At 43.7% G+C, this 26033-nt stretch overlaps 1 protein-coding gene across 1 annotated transcript in view; it reads right to left on the bottom strand.

Annotated features, from left to right (window-relative positions):
* Window positions 1–26033, bottom strand: part of ATP8B1 (ATPase phospholipid transporting 8B1) — a 121712-nt gene that overhangs the window by 62077 nt on the left and 33602 nt on the right. The window contains exon 2 of the mRNA XM_021686141.2: window positions 18–220. Within this exon, the coding sequence (XP_021541816.1) occupies window positions 18–198 (181 nt within the window). The 5' untranslated portion in view covers window positions 199–220. The remainder of the gene's footprint in view (window positions 1–17; window positions 221–26033) is intronic.

Raw genomic sequence — 26033 nt, 5'->3', positions numbered from 1 at the left:
AGTCCCAGGGAGGTTACCTTTTCGGAGGGTCTCCCGGGTTTCCTCAGCTTCTCTGTTGACTCGGTTCTGTTCTGGTTCGACCACAGGCCCCTGGTTGTCAAGCTCATCTTCGGTTTCATCGTCACTATAGGGAACCACTTCGTCATTAGGCTGAGAATCCTCCTCAAAGGTCGTTTCTGAGTCTCTTTCTGAATTCATGCTGGTGGCAAACTGGAACCACCTGGTTTAAAAGAAAAAAAAAAAAAAAACAGTGTGACTTATGACCCGTGCCCAGTGTTTGGCTGAATTCTGCCTGCATCCTGTTACGGTGCCCTTTTAACAGAACACTATCTCACTCACAAACAAGGATGTCTGAAGAGCGACCCACAAGTTCAAATTATCGTGCAACTAAGAACAAAACCATTCAGGGGCGCCTGAGTGGCTCAGTCGTTAAGCGTCTGCCTTCGCCTCAGGTCATGATCCCGGGGTCCTGGGATCGAGCCCCACATTGGGCTCCCTGCTCCGCAGGAGGCCTGCATCTCCCTCTCCCACTCCCCCTCCCTGTGTTCCCTCTCTCCTGTCTCTCTCTCTGTGTCAAATAAATAAATAAATAAATAATCTTAAAAAAAAAAAAAAAGAACAAAACCATTCATTAGTGATTAAATGTTTTGGTGAGAATTAACAACAGCAAAAATGTAGCTACAAACTCTTTTTCTTAGAGCATACACAAACTTTAAGGTAGTATTTCAAATTGGGGTCTCTACCCAGCAAAATAAAGTGAATCCATAACCAACCTTAAAATAAAATGAAACAGCCGGTAAAATATCAGAGTACAGCAGGTGTCGCGAGAGTTAGTATTGTTTGCTGAGACCCCCTGACAAAACCAACACATAGACACATTTATTTGCATTGTGGATCTTAATGCAATTGCATCTCTCACTGAGGGTTGCTGGCAACGTTTGGGAAACCCTGCCCTAGGATACCCGGTTTCTGCTAACGCTGATATTCTGAGACTTTACTTTGTGATACATTTTAAAGACAAGCTTAGGCCCTCACACTTTACTAAGAACTTCCTGGGAGCACTCCCTCCCCTCCCTTCCGAACTACCCCCACCCACACACTGACTTCGTGTTTGTGTGCACACCCCTGTTTAAAGTGACTGCAGAAGGGACGAGCACAACCTCAGTTATAGTAGGAAAATATTTACACAAAGGCCACGGGCTGCATGAAGACAGACACAGAGCCTGGCATTATTTACAAAAGCATCACACTGCCCTGTACTTGACAATGTTAATAATAGCAGCTCACATTTACTTAGTGGTAACTGCACCCCAGGCCCTGCACGAAATGCTTTAGAGGCACTGGCTTCTCGAAACTTCCCACACCACCCTGCTGAAGGTTTTATTGTCATTCCTACTCTAGAGAAGAAAACCAAAACTCCTTGAATAACTTGCACAGTAATTTTCCAGCAAAGGGGCATCTGGCTGGTTGAATCAGTAGAGCATGCAACTCTTGATCTCGGGGTCATGAGTTCAAGGTTGGGTGTCTAGCTTACTTTAAAAAAAATTTTTGCAGCAAAAACAATTGCTTTCCTAGAAGAGACTTTCTATCTTCTACTTTTATGTTACAGTTTCTTATATGTTTTAGTCAGGTCTTAGTTGCCTTGAGTGGAACCACTTGGCTGATTGCATGCTTTGTATCAAATCTAGCATCTTAGACATCTAAGTTTGTATAGCCATAGCTGAACATGTAGGAAATGTTTAAATATTTATTATGAGGGTTTTTCCAGCATCATTTAAAACAGTAAATCCCAGAAGCAACCTGGGATTGCTACCAATCCAGTGATTGGTAACTGTGTAGATAAATTGTGATATCCTCCTACTATGGGACAGTGCACAATTTAGAATATGATCAGAAGACTTTTTAAAAATATTTATTTGGGGCACCTGGGTGGCTCAGTTGGTTAAGCGACTGCCTTCGGCTCAGGTCATGATCCTGGAGTCCCTGGATAGAGTCCCGCATCGGGCTCCCTGCTCAGCAGGGAGTCTGCTTCTCCCTCTGACCCTCCCGACCCTCCCCCCTCTCATGCTCTCTCTCTCTCAGTCTCTCTCTCTCAAATAAATAAATAAAATCTTTAAAAAAAAATAAATAATATTTATTTGTTTATTAGAGAGAGATTGCGTGGGAGCAGGAGAGGCAGAGGGAGAGGGAAAGAGAATCTCAAGCACACTCTGCGCTGATTGCAGAAGCCAACACAGGGCTCCATCCCACAACCCTGAGATCATGACCCGAGCGGAAACCAGCTTAACCAACTGCGCCACCGAGGCGCGCCAATCAGAAGAGTTTTTAATGACATTGCAAAAGTCCAAACATGTTGAGTTAAAAGGTGGGTTAACAATCCGTATGTATAAAACAGTCCTGGTTATTCAGACATTTATTCATTTTCCAAAATGTCAAACAACTGGCATGCATCATTTACTTAAATGATGCATGCAGAGTGCTTGATTCAGTATTTAGCCTCCAGTAAATACTCAATACAGTCCTTACAGTGCAGTAAGTATGCAAATGTGACGTCATTGTTACTGACGATTTCCCCATAATTAAGAAAAATGTTATTTATAATAACAAATGGAACGGTGTGGGGATTTATCCCTTTTAGGCTTTTCCATCTCCCAAAATCTCTTCTAAAATGTACCTGCCCCTCACCAGGAGGTAAAATACTAGACTAGTATTATGACTACACTTAAGCATACGCATATTCTGTTTTAAAACCCTTTAATTGCAGAGTAGAACATTTTCCTGCTTTCCCAATTTTCTGTGGGCTAGTAAATAACTATTTCTTCGGGTTTTATACATGTTTCATTGGCGTTATTTGTGGTTTTGTAATATCATGCCACCCATGCTTTAGCTGATATTTAAATTTAATGCACTCTCTTTAAAATTCCCAAACCCTTGGGCGCCTGGGTGGCTCAGTTGGTTAAGCGACTGCCTTCGTCTCACGTCATGATCCTGGAGACCTGGGATCGAGTCCCGCTCAGTGGGGAGTCTGCTTCTCCCTCTGACCCTCCCCCCTCTCATGTGCTCTCTCTCTCTCATTCTCTCTCTCAAATAAATAGATAAAATCTTAAAAAAAAAAAAATTCCCAAACCCTTAAAAGCAAAACTTGCACCAGCAATCTTTCAGAACAAAAGTAATGAAAGCTGTTACCATTTAGTGAGCACCTGCTATGTGTCAAGCAGGACCACCCTGTGAGATAGATAATATTCTCCCATCTTACAGAGAAGGGCACTGAGGCTCAGCTGCTAAGTGGCAGGATTTAGGACCTAATCTCTCTGTCATAGGGACATATACAACAATAACAAGTCTGAAAGCACCACACAGAAACATTTTTTCATTATAGTACATAACATAAAATGAGCTACTTAAACCATCTTTGGGTGTCCACGTCAGGAGCATTAAGTGATCAGTAAGAGATCATTTCCTCATCATGATTACTGCCAAGTGTCTCCACGCTCATTTCCCACATTAAGAATGGATCCAGTCCTTCGAGGCTGAGGGAGGAGCAGACAGAGAGGAATGGCTTTGACAACCACGAGGATGTGATCCAGACTAAGCAAGGCATTGCATAACCAGCCCTCAGCACGGGAACATCCACCCTGGGCCAGATTGTGTGGGCCGCTTGGAAAGCGGAGCTCTGAGCTGAGCGGAAGTTCTCTGCAGAGAGAGAAAGAAAGAAAGAGAGAGAGAGAGAGAGAGAGTGTGAGTGTGTGTGTGTGTGTGTGTGTGTGTGTGTGTGTAATGCAGGCATATGGGAATCATTTAGTTCGTCATCTTAGCACTACCAAAGAAAAATTAGGAAGAAATCCTTTCTTTGAAGGCCCGAGTGACATAAGCAGCTTTCTGGGTCGAAACCATGACACCTGTGGGGCAGGCACTATGTGGACTATGGATTTGGAAGTGCTGTCCCGTCTCTCACCACCCCTGTAGCACATTGTGGCCATGTATGCGCTTCCTCAACCTTCATTAAGCACCTGCTCGGTGCAGACCACCACACCGGGCACCGGAAACAGACCCCCTGGAGACAGCCAGGTTATTTAGGGGTACAGGTGAGTAAACTGGCCATGAGAGCCACGAGACACAGCAAGGCCAATCATTCCTGCCGAAACACACACCTCCAATCCAACCCCTCGTCTCCCCGCCCCCCGTGGCCGCTACCCTACTTCAGACCACCATCATCTCTCTCCTGCAATGCTACAGGTGGACGCTAACTGGACTTCCCGCGATCAGCTTCCACGCAGCCCCCAGAGTCATGCCACTCTCTCGCTTAGACCCTTCCTAGGTGTTCTGGACAGAGTGGTGCCCCCTTAAAAAAAAAAAATCACAGGTTGAAGCCCCGACCCCCAGTGTGACTGTGTGTGGAGATAGGGCCTTTAAGGAGGTCATTAAGGCTAAGTAATTTTGTAAGGGCAGGACCCTATTCTGACAGGTCTGGTGTCCTTATAAGACGAGAAAGAGACATCAGAGAGCTCTCTTTCCATGCATGCACAGAGGAAAGGCCACAGCAAGATAGCGGCCATCTACAAGCCAAGAAGACAGGCTTCACCAGGAAACCAACCCGGCTGGCACCTCAATCTTGGACTTCCAGCTTTGGGAAATGTGAGAAAATAAATGTCTGTGGTTTAAGCCACCCAGCCTGTGGTATTTTGCTATGGCAGTCCAAGCAGACTGTGGCCTCCCACTCTAAACTAAATCCACACTTTCCCCCAAGTCTGAGAGTTCTGCACAGTTCTACTACTTCCTTCTTGCTCACTAATTCTCAGCCCCATGGCCTTGCTTTCCGCTTAAGCCAGTGAAGCCTTTCCTGCCTCAGGCCCTTTGGACATGCTCTTCCTACTGCCTGAAATGCTCCTCTCCCAGTTCTCTGCATGGCTACTATTTCTCATTCTTTAGATCTCAACTTCAATATCCACTTCCACAGATGGTGTTGAACAGGTATCTGCCCTCTTCTTCCTGCTACCACTAACCTCCCCAACACTTACCTCTCTCTTCTTCCTGGCACTTACCACAATTTTTAAATGTACGTTCACTTTTACTTATCTGTCATCTGCCTCTCCCACTCTACCCCGAGCTATACAAGAACAGAGTCCCATCTGTGAATACTCAGTGCCTACTGTCTACTTGCCACACAAAGATCTGGGGAAAGAACAAATGAACTTTCAATAGAGTACGCTCAAAGATATCTTTGCCATCTCTCCATAGTTCCTACCTACCACACAGTAAAAGACTTCAAGTAGTCAGTGGATGAAGGAAGAAAGCTTGACAGCAATGATAAGAAGTTGTACACATTGAAGATTCTTTAGGAGTCTCACTATTCAAGGCCATCCAAAACTTAGTGCCTAAGATTTTACTACATACGCAAAATTAAACCAGCCTGTGGTAAGGTACTGAAAGCATCGAAGGTGAGCCCTGATCTTTCTTGTTTATCACTATCACCCCAGCACCTGGCAAGGGTCTACCACAGAGGAGGCACTTCTGCCTCTGTCCTCAGGGGGCTTATAGTCCACACGGGATTTGGCAAATGACAGCCTCCAGGCCAGGCTCAGCTGACCACCTGTTTTTGTAAATCAAGTTTTATTAGAACCCATTCTTGTTCATTCCTTTATGTACTACCTAGGCTGCTTTTACACCGGAGCAGAGCTGAATGGTTACGATGGATACCATATGGCCTCAGAGTCTAAAATATTTACTATCTGGCTCTTTGCAGAAAAAGTCTATTGACCCCTGGACTAAAACAAAAGACAATAGTTAGAGATGGTAGCAATATGTGGTCAATATCAAAGGCCCACAACCAGAGAAAATCAGGATTGACCTAGGTCAATCAGGCATGCTTTGGGAATATGGAATAAATGACCAGGTGTGGTAGTGGGAAAAATGTCACCAATACAGTTGCCGTATTGGTTGGGAATGGTAGCGTCTCAGTTGCCGCAAGCTGTGAAACTGAAGAGGACACACACTTGCTCACACCTGGGGGACAACACACGATCATCTCCCTCAGCATGTGAGGAACGGTGAGCATGCAGCTGCTAACAAAGCCACCACCCCCCATAGGGTGGTACTTCCTCATTCACCCAGGAGCTCATAATCATGGCATCCAAAGTCAATGTGACTAGATGTTAGAGCAAGTAGGCAAAGGATGTATCAGATTTCTTTTTGATTCATCAAGGACTTAGCATTCAAGGACTTTTCTGGTCACACGATCTTCAGAAAATATTCTTACCCAGCTCCTACTTAAGCTGAGAAGCAGCATGGTTTATTTGAAAGAATATGGGCCTGGATTCAAATCCCAGCTCTACTATTCACGAATTTATAACTTGGGTGGGTTACTTAACATTTTGGAAGCTTATTTCTCCCATCTGTTAAAAGAAAGAGAAAGGGGTAGGGGGCTAGTGACCCTTCGAATACTGTGAGGATTTGTTTAGATACCTCATGGTTGTAAAAGCCCCTAGTGACAGCCCACAGAGAGTAGATATAAGGTACGATGTGCTAGTTTCCATTGGGTTCTTTTCAGAGTCCTTAAGAGATAGGAATTTGCAAAACACAGACTTCTGTGTCTATACCCAGACTATACCCACCAAGTGGACAACTTCTCAGCTCCTTCCCCCCTCCACCTGCTCCTGCCCAAGGAAAGGGCCTCGATACCCATACAGCTCAGAGCCTGTAGCCCTAGGGAGATCCTCTTACTCCCTTACCTGAATTTAAAGTTCAGAATAGTGTGTGGGTTGTTTCCAACCTTACCATCTCCATGAGAGCACCACCCCAGGATGGGCTCTGCCTCCCGGCAACAGTCCTCCTCTCTCCCTGTTCTGTCCCTGACCAGACAGCTGTCTGGTTAGCAGACTCCAGACTTTTCTGCAGGCCTGCCTTAAAAAAGAGTTCCGGGTAGAGGGGGTGGGGAGGAGTAGGAAGCAAGAGGCATCATTTGTACCAGAGCTTGATTTGGGTCTTTTCCAGCTCTTAATAAAGTGGTGCTTCATTTTCCATCCTGCCTTCCACAGTTAAGCCCTCTTGGTCATAAACCCCCCCCAAGACAAAAGGGGTGAAGGATGGTTTCCGAACATGAACCCTAACACCCATCATCTGTCACCTTTATATACTTGGCTACCAACTACCTGCAAAGTGAATGAATGAATGATATCCTTCTTCCTTTGTAGGGGAGGCACTGAAGGAGAGAGAAAAAGGGAACCCAGGCAAAAAGAATTATCTTTCTGCCTTTGCGATAAAAGCCTGAAATCAGTAATAATGAAAGCACAAACTTTTGCTGCTATCACAAGGTTTCTAGATTTCAGTGAAGGAAAAGCAGGGACAAAAAGCTGAGTTTTGTCATGGCCAGGGTAGGATCTGTGTGCATACACAAAGGGAACTAAGAGGCTGGAGAAGGCCAAGAGTCCCCAGTCAATAACAGCTTTGTTGTAGGACTTGATTTGTGTCCAGCTTAGAAAGGAAGATTCACAAAATTCATTTTTGTTCATTCTACATCATCTGTTTTTATGGCTCTGAAAGCCCTCAACAGGAAAGCGTGTTTGTAACATGTGTTTTTCCTCATTTCCTTTGCCTATTATTATTATTATTAAAGATAATGCAAAGTAACATAACATGATATAATAAATGTGTGCATTAGGTTTCTATGTGTCCTATACTATGTGTGTTTATATTATATGTTCTGTGCTAAATATAATAAACTACAAGTCTGGCAGGCAGCATCCAGGACGCCCCCAATGATGTTACCACCTGCTATTCCCGCTCTTGTGTAAGCCCCTCCCCATGCGAGTGGGCTGGACATAAGACTTTGCTTTTAACCAACCTAATATGACACAGGCAATGGGATGTTTTATCCGTGATTAGGTTACAGGAGGCTATGGCTTCCTTCCAGCCACCCAGCTCTCTCCCCTTCCTGGCTTTAGTGAAGCAGCTGTCCAATGGAGGGGCTCACATGGCAAGAAACTCAGGGGCCGTCCAGCCAATAGCCAACAAGGAACTGGGGTCTTCAGACCAACAACCCTCAAGGAAACCAATTTTGGGTACGTACAGCATGGTGACTATAGCTACCAAAGCATACTGCATATCTGAAAATTACTCAGAGAGTAGATCTTAAAAGTTATCACAAGGGAAAAAGTTGTAAGTATGTAAGGGTGATGAATGTTAACTAAGCTTATAGTGGTGCTCATTTTACAATATATACATGTATCAAATAATTATGTCGTACACCTTAAATTAATACAACATGTCAATTATATCTCAATTCAACTGCAAAAAAAATTTTTTTTAAGGTGAAGGGAAAGGAAATAAATTTTGCCAACAACCTCATGCACTTGGAAGTGGATCATCCTTCCTCAGTCCAGCCTTCAGATGAGACCCCAGCCTGGGCTGATGCTTTCATTGCAGCCTTGTGAAAGACCCAAGAACAGAGGACACCGTCAAGTGGTGCTGGATTCTTCATCCATAAAAACTGGGAACTAACAAATGTGTGTTGCTTTACGCTGCTAAGTTTTGGAGTAATTTGTAACGACAGAGAACTCATACACATATTATTAATCACGAATAATAAGGACTCTGTGGTAAGATTATTTCCAAGTTATTCTGAAGAAGAGCCCAATCTCAGAGGCAGCAGAAATCTTCTCTGTAATCCCAGTGAGTCCGGACACCTGCCACACCCCGCTTGGAATCTGCCCAATACTCTGCAGAGTAAAATCTGACAAGCTTGACGACAGTTGTAATTAGATAATCTCATGAAGCAATAGTAATAAGACATATCTAAGATCTAGATTAAATTTAAACTTTATACAGTTATCGAAACATGACTCCACTGTCCCCAGGACAAACAGGGTTACAGTTTTCATTTCCTCTTAAACTGAAACCTAAAAAGCCTAGAAGCCTGGGATAACTCCCATAAAACTAAGGGACCACTGATGTCACCATCGTGCGGACAATGAGCCAAGGCCTTTCCTCGGGATCGAAAGGGCTTCTCTGGGTCCACAGCTTCATCCTCTGCTCCTCTGAAAGTCCACCGTGGAGCCCTGTGCCACAAAGGAAGCTGTCAACCATGTTGTACTGCACGACTCTGCTGGCCACCACTGAAAAGGTGCAGGGAAACCTCAGAACTCTGGCTTCTCAGGGAAGGGCAGTTTTCTCATTTTCCTGGTGAAACGTAAAGGATTTCTTGGTGATATTGTCCCAACCCTGTCATGAGCTCACCAACATCCTCTAGCAAGGATGAGGCATCCCCCCTTACAGATCACTAAGTATCTTTCACACTTCTTGTCTCTCACAATCGTCATGGACTCATTCTGCAATGTGTGGCCAGGCACTACAGTTGCCATTTTACCAAAAAGAAAACAGAGGTGCTGAAGCCCCAAGTTATTCAGCTCGGTAATGTCAGACTGGATCCAAGCCCTCTGACCACACAGCCAAGTCTGTGCTACACAGATTGTGTGGTAGAGTTCACACATGTGGATTCAGACTGGAATTCAAGTTCTGTCCCAGAAGCACCTGAGCCTGCTCCCCTATTACCAGCACCCACTGCTTGCTCCTGCCACATACCAACTTAGAGCACCATCAGTCACAAGAAAAACCTAAGCAAAAGAAATGGAGAACCCGGCAAGAAAAATAAGGCAAACTTTGTGATCTACAGACAGATCTATCCTACACCAAAGAGTGGGGAAACTTTAAATGTTCCCCAGTTTATATCACATAGGAGTGCATTTAAATCAATAATTATTTCCTCGGTGTTTTGAGCTGGGAATAGGAGAGTCACAGAGGAGAGCGAGCACTCAGGGTGGATGGGGAGAGATTTTCAGGAACGAGGAATAGCTGGAGTGAAGACTGAGCAGCAGGCAAGCATGAGGTGTCCACCCACCTGAAAGATTTAGGGGTGCAGAAGAGAAGCTGGGGAAGGGCTGGTTGGAGTCCTCTGCCGGGTCCATGAGGGCTTGGCCAGGCTCTCTTCCAAGAAGTGGAAGGAACCACTAAAGGTGTCTGCAAGGAGAGGAACATGATCTGCATGGTGCTTCAGGAAGATTAATCTGATAGAGGAGGGAGTGGGGTGGCCCGGAAGGTGAGAGCCAGACAGGGAGACCGGCCAGGGGTCACGCTGGCCACCAAGCATCGCCCGTCTTGGTTTTGTCATCTGTAAAACCAAGCAGTTCAGGTACTATTACCTCTGCAGCCACATTCAGAAACAACACTCCCTGTGTGAACGTAACTGAAGCAAGGAAGAATACAGGCCTGAATCAGGGTGGTGGCAACTAGAAAAAATGTGTTTAAAATTAAGACCGGGCGGGGCTGCCATTCTTTTGTCTGGAAAACTAAGGAAAAAAGTAAACCAAAGACCAGAACTGGTTCCCAGAGGATAATAAAGCCAGAATTCCCCAAGTGTTTACTTTAGAGACTCAGCCTCAATCCACAACGTATTTTTATAATAAATCCTGAAAGTTACCAGGGAAAAAAGTATTGTTTGTACAGTCACGCTCCATTCTCACTTGGTAAGGACAATGTCCTTATTTTTACTCCATTACTATTGCCTCTGTGATTAGGTTTTTAAATTATATTCATGCTTAAATAATATAAAACATAGGGACTTCACAATTGATAGCTGCCTGAAAGCAAAACCTCCAAGGTGAAATAAAAAATAAATCTGTTGAGTTAAATTAACTTTAATGTTTGAAGAGTCACCAACCTATTGATAAATGGACGCATTTAACTAAAGACTACACCACAGGGGCACCTGGGTAGCTCAGTCGGTTGAGCAACCGACTCTTGATCTCAGCTCAGGTCTCAACCTCAGGGCCGTGAGTTCAAGGCCCACACTGGGCTCCATGCTGGGCATGGAGCCTACTGAAAAAAAAAAAAAAAAAGTTAAAAGACTACATTACAGAAAGACATACGAATTGGCATAATTTTCCAGAACTAAACATAAACCTTAAAATTTGCAAACTGCAAAGAGACAGCTGATATTCCCCCATTCAGAGTCAACAGGACTGCTTGTTTAAATGGAAGGGGAAGCATATGGGACAGATGTATAAGTAACTGGGATAATAAACACACAGGGAAAGGAGTACTCTTACTAAAAAATCAAAGAAAGGCACACAGAGGAAAACCAAGACACCCTTTTATGCCTATTAGGTTAACAATATTCAATTACTACATCTCGTGCTGGCTGGGATAGAGCTGAATAAATGAATTCTCTCTCTTTCTCTCTCAAATACACACACACACACACACACACACACGCTGCTGCTGCTGGCATTGAAACTGGTACATTCCTTATGTATGAAAACAATATAGCAACATTTTAAGCCCCAAGAACATTAAAGATATTTATAACATTTGACCCAATGATCTCATTTCTAGAAACTCTTCCAATAGAAACAAACAAGTAAAATAACGATTCACACAAAATTTTTGATTGTCATGATTAGCTATAAAAAGCAGGAACAGAAACCACCTGGGAGTCCAACAGGCTAATGGTTTTATAAATTATGATTTGAGGGTGGCTGTTAAAAATGACAGCCATAGAAACATAGGAAATGTTTTCCATACAACTTTAAAAGGGGGGAGGTCAGCAATCAGAACGGTGTCCTATAACTGCAGCTTTGTAAATCAGACACATGTACGTTTTAGAAAAGAATTTTTGCTCTCAAACAAGAGACTTACTGTGTTTCTCTTTCCAAAATAACTGACAATTGATAATACCTACCTACTCCTTGTAGCCAAAATCTACCAAGCAGTCAGTTGTGTGCTGGGCTCATTTCATGAAATCCTCACAACATTCCCCAAAATAAAGTATTATCCTCCTTTTGAAGGCTTTAATACAGGTTAGGTGACTCCTCCAGGGTCACACAGTGAGGGTTCAACCAGATCTGTTTGCCCCCAAGTTTCTTCAGATTTGTCACAGGGGAAGAAATATTGCATCAGGGTGGACTCTGCCCACCCACACTTTCTTTACAATCACTCTCTGTCTTTGCAGAGGACTACAAAACCAAAGACAGCAGCATGAGAGCTGGCTGGTTTCATCCAGAGGTGGTGTCTGAGCTCAGAGAAGGGATGGCTTGCATGTCAGGGCAGGAAAGATGAAACTACCATGTGGACTCCTTTGTATCATTGTACCTTCCCAAGCATATTAGTAAACATAAGATTCCAATTCTCTCCTAACGATCATGAGATGCCACAAAATCTAGTCTGTGTCCATTCTCTTCCTCCAAGAGCCCTTGCTGACCTACACTATGTGTAGATGGAGACCCCAAATCAGTGACCTTCATGCACTAAGGTCAACAGATCTCAAGAGCCCTGGGCACAGGTCCAGTGACAAAGTGATTTACAAAGTTAGTTCCTTATTCCTTGTAATCTGCATCGTAAAGATGCAGATTACAAAGATCTGTGGCTTCCACTGAAAACACAAACCCTCTTAAGAGTCCTTCATGGCACCCTTTTCATATGTAAATATGTTTTAAATTTTCCAAATATTCATATATAAATATGTGCCAAGGTTTAAATAGACACTATGTATGACTGACACATCAATTACAACTGAGGCACCTACCGGGTATTTTTCTAGACACTGCCATGGTTTCGTGACCTTACTTCTCATTCCATTTAAAAGTTAACACCTTCTGGGAATACGAGCTGGTGCAGCCACTCTGGAAAACAGTATGGAGGTTCCTCAAAAAGTTGAAAATAGGGGTGCCTGGGTGGCTCAGTTGTTAAGCATCTGCCTTCAGCTCAGGTCATGATTCCAGGGTCCTGGGATCGAGCCCCACATCGGGCTCCCTGCTCCACGGGAAGCCTGCTTCTCCCTCTCCCACTCCCCCTGCTTGTGTTCCCTCTCTCGCTGTGTCTCTGTCAAATAAATAAAATCTTTAAAAAAAAAAAAAAAGTTGAAAATAGAGCTACCCTACAACCCAGCAATTGCACTACTGGGTATTTACCCCAAGGGTACAAATGTAGGGATCCGAAGGGGTATGTGCACCCCAATATTTATAGCAGCAATGTCCACAATAGCCAAACTATGGAAAGAGCCAAGATGTCCATCAACAGATGAATGGATAAAGAAGAAGTGGTATATATATACAATGGAATATTATGCAGCCATCAAAAAGATGAAATTATGCCATTTGCAATGATGTGGATGGAACTAGAGGGTATTATGCTAAGCGAAGTAAATCAATCAGAGAAAGACAAGTATCATATGATCTCACTGATATGAGTAATTTGAGAAACAAGACAAGAGGATCATAGGGGAAGGGAGGAAAAAATGAAACAAGATGAAACCAGAGAGGGAGACAAACCGTAAGAGACTCTTAATCTCAGGAAACAAACTGAGGGTTGCTGAAGTGGTGGGGGGTGGGAGGGATGGGGTGACTGGGGGATGGACACTGGGGAGGGTGTGTGCTATGGTGAGCGCTGTGAATTGTGTAAGACTGATGAGTCACAAACCTGTACCCCTTAAACAAATAATACATTATATGTTGAAAAAAAAAAAAGAAGATAGTAGGAAGGGAAAAATGAAGGGGGGAAAATCGGAGGGGGGACGGACCATGAGAGACGATGGACTCTGAGAAACAAACTGAGGGTTTTAGAGGGGGGGGGGGTAGGGGAATGGGTTAGTCTGGTGATGGGTATTAAGTAGGGCACGCACTGCATGGAGCACTGGGTGTTATACACAAATAATGAATAATGGAACACTACATCAAAAACTAATGATGTAATGTATGGTGACTAACATAACATAATTAAAATAAAATTAATTTAAAAAGTTAACACCTTCGCAAATTCTGGATCCCGGAAGTCTAAGGGACGAGGGCCACATCTTATATTTAATCACTGTCTCCTCTGCTGTATTTAAAGTCAGCTTAGAGGATTCAACTTAGATTGGACAGCTGAATTCACACCCAAAGTTCTGGACCAAGACCATACTGTAAACATGTGGTTGATATTTTATATGCCCTTTGGAAACACATTTGGCTTGAACCACGTCCAGAGTTTCCTACAGACAGTGGGCAATCCTAACGATCTGTTCTGGCTTTCAGATTTTGGACAGGTCAATTAACGGGAGTGCCTACGTTTCTACATATCTGATTGTTCTAAGAACTTATGATAACGCTTATAATAGAGAGCTTCTGAAGCTCCCGGGGTTTTCATGGGATGATGCTGGTGAGCATTTATAGGAGAACAGACTACACATTCTACAGATTAGGCCCGGAGCTAAGTGCTTGATATACGTTATCTTAACATCATTTGTTGAGGGCCAAATGATCATCCCCATTTTACAAGTGAGGAAATGGATGTTGAGAGATCAAGTTCTTTGCCCAAGCACAGGTAGGTGGTAACTGGGATAAAATTCTTTGTCAAGAGTCTATGCTCAGTCACAACACTCAGTGCCTTAATTGTACCTATTAAAATCTCCGTGGCACAAACTGGAGAAGAGACAGTTCATCTAATCTGAAGAAACAAATAAACTAAGAGATCTACAGTTAAATCTACGTTGGTGCTAGAATGGGTGGGTGCCCAGCCATCTTGACATCATCCTCCAATTGCGACACTCAGGGTGGAAACTGAGAAGGGGGAGGATCCTAAAATGGAGGGCCCCAGGAGCAAGGCTATGTTCACCCTTGCAGGAGAATTTCTCCACTATTACCTAGAACCCAGGTCTCTGACTTTGTAGGAAATGCCTTTTGCCCTGTTTACAAGGAGAGAAGCTGTTAGTGCTACCTGGTTTCCTCCTGGCCTCTCCCCTGCTCGTTCCCCACACGCACTGGTCCTGGTTCCAGCAGGACCCAGCAATTCAGCTGCCACCCCTTTTAAATCTGACTACGGAATACTACAGAATTTTTATTTAAAGAACTATGGCTTTCAAAAAAAATAAACATATGATGACTGCTGCCAAGCCCATTCTCCCAAGGAACTAAGAATGAGAGATCATGGTGGGATATTGTGATCTATAACAAAAAATATGTATTTGATCTTCTTCCCATTCTTGGCACAGAGCTCCCCAAACCCTTGGAATTTCCCAAGTGATAAGAGTGATGAAGTTTTTTTGTTATGTTAAGGGGGTGACTTTTGGAAAGCACCTAGGTAAGCTAGGGATCAGGGGAAGGGGAAAGAGACTGGAGATTGAGTTCAATCACCAATGGCCAGTGACTTCATCAATCATGCCAATGTAATGAAGTCTCCATAAAAACCCACAAGGAGAGGGTTTGAAGTTCCGGGCTTGGTGAACACATGAAGATTCAGGGAGATCGATCCGCCTGGAGAAGGCACACATTACCCTGTGCCTCTCTTCCATCTGGCTGTTGCTGAGTCACACCCTTTTGTAATAAGCCAGTGATCCAGTAAATAAACTGTTTCTGAGTTCTGAGAGCTGCTCTAGAGAATGAACTGAACCCAAAAAGGGGGTCATCGGAAACTCCAGTCTCCAGCCTGCCTGTCATAAGCACCAGGCGATAAGCTAGACTGGCAGTTGGCGTCCGAAGTTGGGGGTAGGACAGTCTTGGGGGACCAAGCCCTGAGCCTGTGGGGTCTGATGCCATCTCCAGGGAGACAGTGTCCGCATGGTGCGGAGGGGCACGACACCCAGCTGATGTCAGAGAAGAGCTTGGTGGCGTGGAAAAACCACACACAATAGGGACTGGGTGCAGAATCCTCAATGCAACTCGTCCAAATTCCCACAGCCAGTCAGGGCCGGGCTGAGGCTGCAGGGACGGACCAGGGGGGTTGGAGGAGTTCACTGGCTCAGCTTACAGGTAACAAGAAAGTACAGTCCCCGCAGACGATTCAAAAAACGGTAGCAAAACCAACCAAAAAGTCATAATTTTTATTACTTTATTATCACTGTGAATGGATAGTGTCCGTGACAAAATCCTCCTCCTCTCAAAAATCTTTTTGCTGTAGTTACCACTCGGTTTTGTTTTGTTTTGTTTTGTTTTACTGTTCCGTTCTGATACCATACAAGCATCAAAGAAGCACTTTAGAAAATGACTTATCCTATAATAATCACTGGATTCTGTGGAAGCTAATTCTGAGTACTGCTGGTTACACAGCATCCCCTACCCCCTTACAGAGGATGTTAAAGTCAGATATTGCTCACTCTGTCTACAAATTCAGAATTCACACCCCCCTCACCATGACTGTATACCTAAAAGGGAAAGTTGTGGCTAGTTTTTGTTAACACATTATATAATTAAGACATAAATGACCATATTTTCTTTTCTCTCTTCTAATTACCCGAAGATAAATCAGGTTATTTTTCGCTACTTAACTAGATTACAAAAATTATTTGCAGGAAATACCCGGAAGAAACTGGTATTTAATGCAAATAAGGACAGCCTGCTCAGATAGGGATGACTAATGCACAAACACATATTCTGATTTGCATTTTAAGAGAAAACATAAAAAAAGAGAAAACATAAAAAAAGAGAAAACATAAAACCATACGAGTATCTAACACTGATTAAAACATCAAAACGGGGGTGCCTGGGTGGCCCAGTCATTAAGCGTCTGCCTTCGGCTCAGGTCATGATCCCGGGGTCCTGGGATGGAGCCCCGTGTCGGGCTCCCTGCTCAGCCGGGAGCCTGCTTCTCCCTCTCCCACTCCCCCTGCTTGTGTTCCCTCTCTGTCTCTCTGTTAAATAAATAAAATCCTTAAAAATAAATAAATAAATAAATAAATAATAAACTCTGAAGTGAAATAAAATGTAAACCAACCAACCAAAATACATTTGAATATTTTTGCTCTTCTACACCGCCGCCCTTTCCCCAGAGACCCAGACTTCAACCCCCATCTCTTGCAAGAACTTTCTTGAATGCGATTGGATTCATGACACAGAAAAGTTACTTCTTCAACCCCACTGGTATCACCATACTATTTTTAACCTTTATCATAGTATTACTAATGCTTATACACTTTCATAATATTTAACATGTGATTTAGGTGAAGGCCTGACTGTAGAGCTCTGAGTTGAATCAGGAAGATCCTTCCTTTATTTAGGAAGCAGAGCTCACTGTTCCTTGTAAGTCTGGGGAGGAAGCAGGCTCCCGGTGCCTTGTTCAGAGGACTCTCCCTTCAACGTCAACCAGTCTACCTCCCACTCTACCTCTATTCCCAAGAACTCTCTTATTCCCTCAGCTGCCCGTCATAAACCAATGTTAGGGATATGTTCCCAAAAGCAGCAAATCTAACTGTCCTAAGCTTTGATATTTCAGCAAAATAATTCTCCTGACTTCCCAAAGCTCTTTAAGAAAGAAAAAAAAAGTTAATAGAATACAAAGAAGAGCATCGGGAATAAATGAAGGGTTTAAATAATCCATAAATCATCATAACCAAGTCAGGAATAAATATGTATGTATAATACACAACCCAAGAAAAAACTACTTACAAGCCTTTAAATACCACATAGATTTGAACTTCAAATATCTGGAACTAATTAAAATCTTTTCAAAGCATGTGTTTTAAAAGCACTCTGAAAAAATTGTGTTCTGGATTCACCTAAGGCCATCCCTCAATATTTCATCATTGTGACACAAGCTTTGTCATCATACAATCAATGAAAAGCCAAACTACACTCAAGACCCAAAGTTGGTTTTTCAGCCACAAAAGAGGCCACCTCTGAGCACTCCTCAGTCAGACCTGCCTAGCAGGTCAGTCCCTGGGCTCATTACTGGTTAACACCCCAACCCAAACTCAAAGGCTACACCCTCCCTTTTCCTCCTTCACCTGAGTGCTCTGGCTATGACGAATTTGTATCTTGGCTTTCCAAAGTCTACACCCCGCGCAGAGAAAACAGTGTTACTCCAACCCTAATGCAGCTAATTCTGGGTATGTCTGCATGTATCACATGAGATTCACGTATTATGGAGGCTGGTCCCTGTTTAAACTCTTAGGCTGTCAGTAAGAGAGGACTCCTTTCAATGACATTTAAATTTTGCAGCCTAGACCAAATACAAAATACAACTAATGTTCAACACATTCTGAAATCTGAATTAACAGCTCTCGAGGAATGGCTGTGGTAGATCAGATGAGAAACCCGGGAGATTACTCAGGATGTCTTCAGAAGCTATGACAGATGGTGGGTGTCGTGTGCTACTATGGAAATTATTAGTTTCACATGGCATTAGAAATCAGTCTGGTCTACCTGTTGCCCACCCCGCATGGCAGGTTCCTCCCTGCTCTGCCTCCTGTCCACTCTCAGGGACACAGTCACACACTCACCAAGGCAACAAGGCACTTTGTTCCTTTCCCACATCCTGACATCCTGATGCAATGGTTCTTTCATTTGTATTGGAACTTACTGTCTACCCAACCCATTCTTTGTATTCTACCTTGTATTGTGGTTGGTTTTGATTCTAACAGGAAATTTCAAAGGCTCAGGACTCTTATTTCCCAATCACTTACCACTTATGACCTGGGAGACCTTGGGGAAAGTACCCTCAGTAAGCCTCCTCATTTACAACATGAAGATAATGCCTGTGTTACAGGGTCCTCAAACCTCAATCTCATGTAAAACCCTCGGCAGGCTCAGGCATCTACAGAGTGAACAATTGCAGACAATCTTTATCATGGTATGAACAAGTGAAACAAACTTAAATTTCAAAACCAGGTTTAATAAAAAGATGCACTGGTTGAGTTTGCTTTGAAATAATTTGGGGAAGGAAGTAGATAGAGGTGTAGATGAAAGACCATTCATTGGCCATGGCCATGAACGAAGGGGGGTTCATTATATGATTGTTTCTATTTTATATGTTTGAAATCTACCTCAATTAAAAAAGGAAATAATAAACTAGTGTTAGAATAAACTAATGTACTGACATTCGGGCACCATCCTATGCAGCATGTTATGTCCTAACTCCTAACACAAGGTCTGAGAAGCCACTAGCCCATCTTGAGAACCCAGGTATTAAATAACTCAAATGTTAAATGGTAAGTCTTTTCATAGTTATTAAAAAGAGTATTATTAAATGACATTGAATGTTATAGATTTCACAAAGTAAAAAGTGAATTTCACCAAATAGTTCCTAAAGTGAAAATGGCATGGAAGACGGAAACATTTTGTTAAGTCAGGCCGCCCTGTCTCTATGGTACCAGGGGCGGCATATTTACTCTTTAGATCACTGAGAACGTTTAGCATTTACCTTGTTTTTGTGCATTATAACTATCTTTCTTTTAAGAACCATTTTTTGCTCAGATACTGTTCCCATCCTTTATCGGGTCATTTTCTCCTCCAGCACGTGAATAAAATAGTGCTACTATCCCCATTTCGAGGATGAGCACACTGAGGCTGAGAAAGCTTACACGGAGGGCTCAAGGTCACACAGCTGGTTGCCATAAGGGCTGCAACTGGAGCCACGTCAAAATTCTCCAGTTGCTAAGGTCATTCCACAGTGCCAGGTCACGGCATCCCCAGCGCGCCCACGGTTCACTCTGGCGCAGTGGGAAGAAGGTGGGTTCTGGAGCCGCACTCCCTGCCCGCCGTGAGGCCTCTGGAAAGCTCGTTACTTAACACTGCTCTTCCTCAGTTTGCTCATCTGCAAAATGGGTAAAATAGTAGTGCCTGCCTCTTAGGGATGCCATGAGGATGAAACAAGCTGATACAGAGAACGCTCCTGGGATAGAGCCAGGCCCCAAGGAAAGGCACAATAAATATCAGCCATTGCTAATCCTAGGTGGAGAATTAAACACTAAGAGAAGAAATGTGTGACCAAATTGACGCTTCGGGAACAGCTGAGAAGCTACTACGGCCCACGCCTGGGCTCAAATTTACCTTCCTCTGAATCATTGATACCTAGGGGAATACCTAGCCCGTGACCTGCTGTGTCACCCTAGTAGTGAGAGAGACATTAAATATTTTACTCTCCCAGCTGCTCACAACAAAGCAGCCTGCGGCGTATCCATTACCTCCTTTTTCGGATCTCCTGAGTGAAGAGGAAAGCAGTCATAAAACTCCAATTCTGGAATTTAAAGTAGAATATAAACAGAACATCTCACAGTCCGTATTTCTGCATAACGGATAAAAGTGGGTTTGTTTTGGTTTTTTTTTTCCACAAAGAGAAAGTGTTACTTTCAGAAACAGAAAGCGTCTTAACATCTGATACGTCTGCCACAAAATACAGCGTCTATCTTGCCAACAAGAGACACTCTATACTGCCCGCCAAAAATAGTCTCGGTTGTTTACCAACAATGTGTAATTGTACATCGGAGAGCCCCGAGCTGAACGTATTCTTTTTTTTTTTTTTTAGATTTTATTTATTTATTTGACAGAGAGAGACATAGCAAGAGAAGGAACACAAGCAGGGGGAGTGGGAAAGGGAGAAGCAGGCTTCCCGCGGGGCAGGGAACCCCATGCGGGGCTCGATCCCAGGACCCCGGGACCATGACCTGAGCCGAAGGCAGACGCTTAACAACTGAGCCACTCAGGCGCCCCCTGAACGTATTCTTGTATCCAGATATTACACGCTCATCAGAACTGCTTTAGTAAACTCTTCCTAAGAAAGCCTCCTGTGTAAGTAGCAGAACTCACGTATTATATAACCACGTCATCATTTGGGAAGGGGAAGATTATAAGACACTGAATCTTCTTTGTTTCCTACCAAGATAAAAATCCTTGATAAAATTTCCAATGGCTTTGGAAATTTCACATCGACTGTTTAATCAAGTTAATCCTTGATTATTTACGTGTTTAATGATTGATTTCTTCACTATCTGCGGATCCCAGGCTAGGCTCCCTCCCGGTCAGCTGCTCAGCCTCACCTGTTTACACAGGCAAGCTCCCAGAGGGAGTTTTTAACTTTTAACTGTTTAAAGAATGGCCAGAAGTGGTCAATATCCTAATCTTTCCCGGGCCTTAAATACAGGGAATCTTTCCATATTCTCTTATGTGCTCTATAGAGTCGTAGTGGTGCTCAGTCCTGAATACCGGGGCAGCCTTTCTGAGATTGGCGTCAGATTCCCATACACCCAGACCAGCTCCCGACCCCACTGGAGTCAGAGCAGAAACCACACCTGGCAGCTGGTTAAATGCAACCTGCAGCCATGTGCTGTTTAGCTCACTGAGGGTTTCTTGTTTGTTGAGATTTTAATTAGTTGCATTTAAAAATCTGTTGATTTTGCATAAAATCCAACACTTGGGCAAAACGACCATCAGTGGGGGTGGGGTAGTAGCTCTTCTTTTGAGTGATGTGTGCTGTGCCCCACTCGCTCTAGTCCCCCGTCTCCCCCCGCCCCCCCGCCCCCGGCAGCCAGCCTGACCCTCCCCAGCCGTTGCAGAAATTGAATTTGGGAGAGTCAAATGCCACAACTATTCCCATTTTACAGATAAGGAAACTGAGGCTTGGAGGTTAGTGATTTCCTCAATGTTGTACAACTAGTAAGTGGCAAGCTGGGGTTGCAATCATGGTCGGCTTCACTCCAGAACTGGTGTTTGTAAGGGCCAAGCTCTGTGGCTCACCTGTCCCCTTTTAGCAAGGGAATTAGCATGTCAAAGGGCAGGACAGACACATCTGGGTAATTTTCAAATTCCGTATCTGCAAGAGAGAAAGCACCCTCTAAAGTTAATCCATAGGGGGTGCTCTGAATTCGAAAACGTAAGAGAGCCACAGATTTGCCATAAACTTCTTAGAAAAGTAAATGAAAAATCACCTGCCAAACTACAGACTGGTTCCACATTAGCAATATTTGCTGTTGTTGATCCACATTCACCTGTTAACATTTTATACCATTTGCTTTACTCTTAGCTCACTCCCGTGTGTGTGTGTGTGTGTGTGTGTTTTTCCCTCTGAACCATTTGAGGATTGGCTACACCACATCCCTATACCCCTAAATACTTCAGGGGTAAACTCTTCTGTTCCCTATGTAATCATAATATAGCAATTAACTTTACATAAGTCAATACTAATATGCTAATATTCTTTTTTTATTATTGACTCAATACTGTCCTTTAGAGTATTATTTTTTTCTCCAGGATGAGATCCAGCCCAGAATCAGTTACTACCTTAAATGGCCAAGTCCTTTAATCTGGAACATTCTATTTTTTGTCAATGATGTCATTCGTTGACGACACTGAAGTTTTTAAAGAATACAGTCCCCACCCCACCCTTTTTTTTCTTTTCCTTTTTTTTTTTTTAAAGATTTTATTTATTTGACAGAGAGAGACACAGCGGGAGAAGGGACACAAGCAGGGGGAGTGGGAGAGGGAGAAGCAGGCTTTCCGCTGGGCAGAGAGCCCGATGCGGGGCTCGATCCCAGGATCCTGGGATCATGACCTGAGCCGAAGGCACACGCTTAACGACTGAGCCACCCAGGCGCCCCTTTTTTTTTCCTTTTTCTTAAACAAAGAGTTCCTTATTTGGGCTTTGAGGTTTCCCCACCACTGAATCCAGCTTATGCACCCTTGCTGAACACAGCATAGCTGATGTTCTGTCCTTCTCAGGACCTGGCATCTGGAGGCACCTGATGTCCTCCACCCCTCATTGCGGATTTAACTTTCATCACTTGGTCAAGGTGTTGTCTGATTTCTCTACTGTATATTTTTTTAAACTTGTAATCTGCAGGGAGACACTTTTAAGACAATGGGAACATCCGGCTCCTTATCAAAATTTCCTCCTAGTTGTGGCATCCACTGGGGGTTCTTGCCTAATCCTGTCTTGGCTATCATGGCTACAAGAGCATGACTCCCCGTTCCAGCATGCCCTTCACATTCATCAGCCGGCCTGAGCACTCCACCGTCAGCAGAGGCTCCCTTCTTCCCAGTTATTTGTCCGTTTAATCAACTGGTTATCAGTATGGAAGCCTAAATTCTATTTTTCCTAATGGTTTCTAATTCCTTCCCACCCACAATCAGTGTTCAAATTGCCCAAGGTGTGGCCAGCAGGAGTCCCTTCAAGCTGGCACATATGTCCTGTGGGAGGTCCTCATCATTCCTGGAGCATTTCCTTACTTTGCAGCAGTAACAAGATGTTCCAGGCTCGCTGCACCTGTCCTGCCTCAGCCTGTTCCTTTCAGTGGGGGAATGACATTAGAGACCAAAGTCTGGGCACGAGAGGTGCTCACTGCTAGTGGGGTGTCTGTGCTTCTTGGCCCTTTGGCGGACAGAAGAAATATACACGCATACGTACAGACATACTCACACATACAAACACACACGTTACGTGAGAATGCTTCTGCATGTACGTATTTCAGAAACCGAGCTCATGCCAAAACCTCCGATTCCAACTGATCCCCACAACTTCTCCCACCTATTACCTGTATGTTCCTTCTCCCTCAGTGAAAAACCTGGCCCCTCAAACAATACATTTACTCCTCTGCTCACTGTTAACATCTAAAAATTGTCTCAGAATTGCTTTGCCAACATCACCACATAAAACCCCTAAAATAGTTGAGGATGTCTTTGGTCTTTCTCCCACACATTGTCTAAGATTGAGTATTTATAGTAAAATACTGTGTTCATAGTGCCTTGAATTCTTTTTCTTCCCCCTCTTCATTGTGGTTGTGGTATTCATTTGAAAAGCATTTGGATTCATTCATTTCATTTTGCTTTCCATCTTAGGGTTTTTTCACTCCTTCATATTTTATTGATTTAAATTTTTTTTTAATATGTAGAACATTAACATGCTCCCAAAAGTTAAAACACTGCAAAAAGGCATACTTAGCCAAGTGGCTCTCCCTCACATATCCTCTTCTTTTTCCCCACCCACTCCTTGTTGGTAATTAACTTCACTGATTTCTGTTTATTCTTCCTATGTTTCTTTTCCTAAAAATAAGCAGCTATACGTATTTCATATTTATCTTTCTTTTTATTTTTTTAAAGATTTTATTTATTTATTTGACAGAGCGAGACAGCGAGAGAGGGAACACAAGCAGGGGGAGGGGGAGAGGGAGAAGCAGGCTTCCCGTGGAGCAGGGAGCCAGACGGGGGCTCGTCCTGGGATCATGACCTGAGCCAAAGGCAGAAGCTTAATGACTGAGCCACCCAGGCGCCCCTCATATTTATCTTTCTTATACAGAAGTAGAATATATGTGCCCCTTTGCACTTGCTTCTTTTACTTACTATTTCCTCGAAATCACTAGAAGTCACTTTTCAGGCACTGTTTACAAGTAGAGAAATATTTATGTGTGTGTACAAGTCATTTCCTTGGAAGATTTTTTAAAGAAATCCAGAGATCCCACCATGCTTTGCTCCCTTTCTTCTTTCTTTTCTTTAAGACAGAAGTACTCATCCACCACTCCATGTCCTAAGGTCTAGCTTGCCTCTAGGGACTCAACTTCGCCAGGGCTCTTATATTGTGACAGTGACTTTATTAACATCCAGGTAAGATACTTATGACTTCCAGGGACATCCCCAGGCAACATTTCGATCTAAAGTGGTAGCCCCAATGGTAGCAACTAAGTCTATATTCCAAGGGGATAAAAAAGAAAGTTCCCTTTGTGAACCTTTCATCCCTGGCAAGTATCTGGCAACTCAGGTCAAAAGGAACCAGGAAAAAAAAAAAAAGGTGTTAGGATGACTCAACACAAATCCACCACCGCTGCTGGGAAACCTACTACCAGTCCTGCCATTGGCCAGCCAACTGACCCTCAAGGCTAATTTTCTCCCACTGGTGTTGCTCCCACCCTCCCATCCTTCCCACCCCCATAAAGCCATAAAGGAGAGCTCCTAGGAGTTCCTCACTCTTTGTCGCCAGCACACCAAGCTCTCTGCACACCAACAGGAAGGGGTTCATGCTGTGGTACCGGGCTTTTCCAAGTTGGCCAATCTCTCCAATGTACAAAGGGGAAAGGATGACGACTAAAAGTGATCCCCCTACATAGTGATTTTATTTATTTTTTTCTAAAGATTTTATTTATTCATCTGAGAGATCGAGAGAGAGAGAGACAGAGAGAGACAGAGAGCATGGGCAGGGGGAGGGGCAGAGGGAGAAGCAGACTCCCCACTGAGCAGGGAGCCCGGCGCAACGTGGGATTCGATCCCAGGACCCTGGAATCATGACCTGAGCTGAAGGCAGACACTTAACCAACTAAGCCACCCAGGCACCCACAGTGATTTTAATGAGCACACAGAAATATAAATGTCAGAAAGCCACAGATGAATTCAGTATAGTAATACAATTAATAGTCTCAGGGGATTAATGAGGGCAAAGTCCTGTCCCCGAGACCCCACCAGCTGGGAACAGGGCGTGCTGGGCAGAGCCAGCTCCAGAAATGCCTGATGACCCCCTCCCGCAGCCAGCCCCTCTCTACCTTCCCCTTTTCTTTCTCACCTTCCCCAAACTGAAAACTGGTCTCCCTTGAGGGAAAGAGACGCCAGTGACTTCCGCAAGATACAGTTCATGAGTAATGCACATCCTGGAGTTTATTCCCGGACCTCCTGCAACAGCTTTTCCCTTTCACGAAACTCTGACAAGAAAAGATGGCGATCCTCCCCTTTGTTCACCACTGTATTGTAAAATCAAAATTTTAAAGCCCAAAAGTTGTTTCTTAAGAGAAATATACCTAACAGAAATGGGTATTATTCACACCCCCAAAGTCGGTATGTAATGGATTCTAATTTAATTGGTCCTCTACAATTAAAAAATTGCTTCTGTCCTAGAGAAAGCATTTAAGAGGATCAGTATGTCTAACTGGAATAACATGTTCTAGAATCAGTAATCACTGAGAATTTTTATTACTGAAAGTGGAAGAAGTCATAAAAAATATCTTCACCTCCCCAGATGGGCAGCTTGCTGGAAAAGATTTTCTCAAAATGAGAGAAAATAAGACCACTAGCCCAGCCAAGGGGCCAGCTGAATCATTCCACACACGCCCCCCCTTTTTTTTTTTTAAAGAGACCAGAGCAACGGTGCCACCCATGCTTCGAGCAGTTGTCAGGTTACCATGAATGGCCTTTCTGAAGGTCCTTGAGACAGTACAAGTAGGAGAGAGAGCTTACACTCTAGTCTAGCACAGCCAACACCAGCTGTATGGCCTCAGGCAGGCTGTGTCCCCAGCCGGGCTCAGATTTTCATCTGTAAGCGAA

This window comes from Neomonachus schauinslandi, chromosome 14 (genome assembly GCF_002201575.2).
Source record: "Neomonachus schauinslandi chromosome 14, ASM220157v2, whole genome shotgun sequence".
Lineage (NCBI taxonomy): Eukaryota > Metazoa > Chordata > Mammalia > Carnivora > Phocidae > Neomonachus > Neomonachus schauinslandi.
Note: the sequence above shows the minus strand (reverse complement) of the source record. Positions and strands in the feature narration are given on the sequence as shown.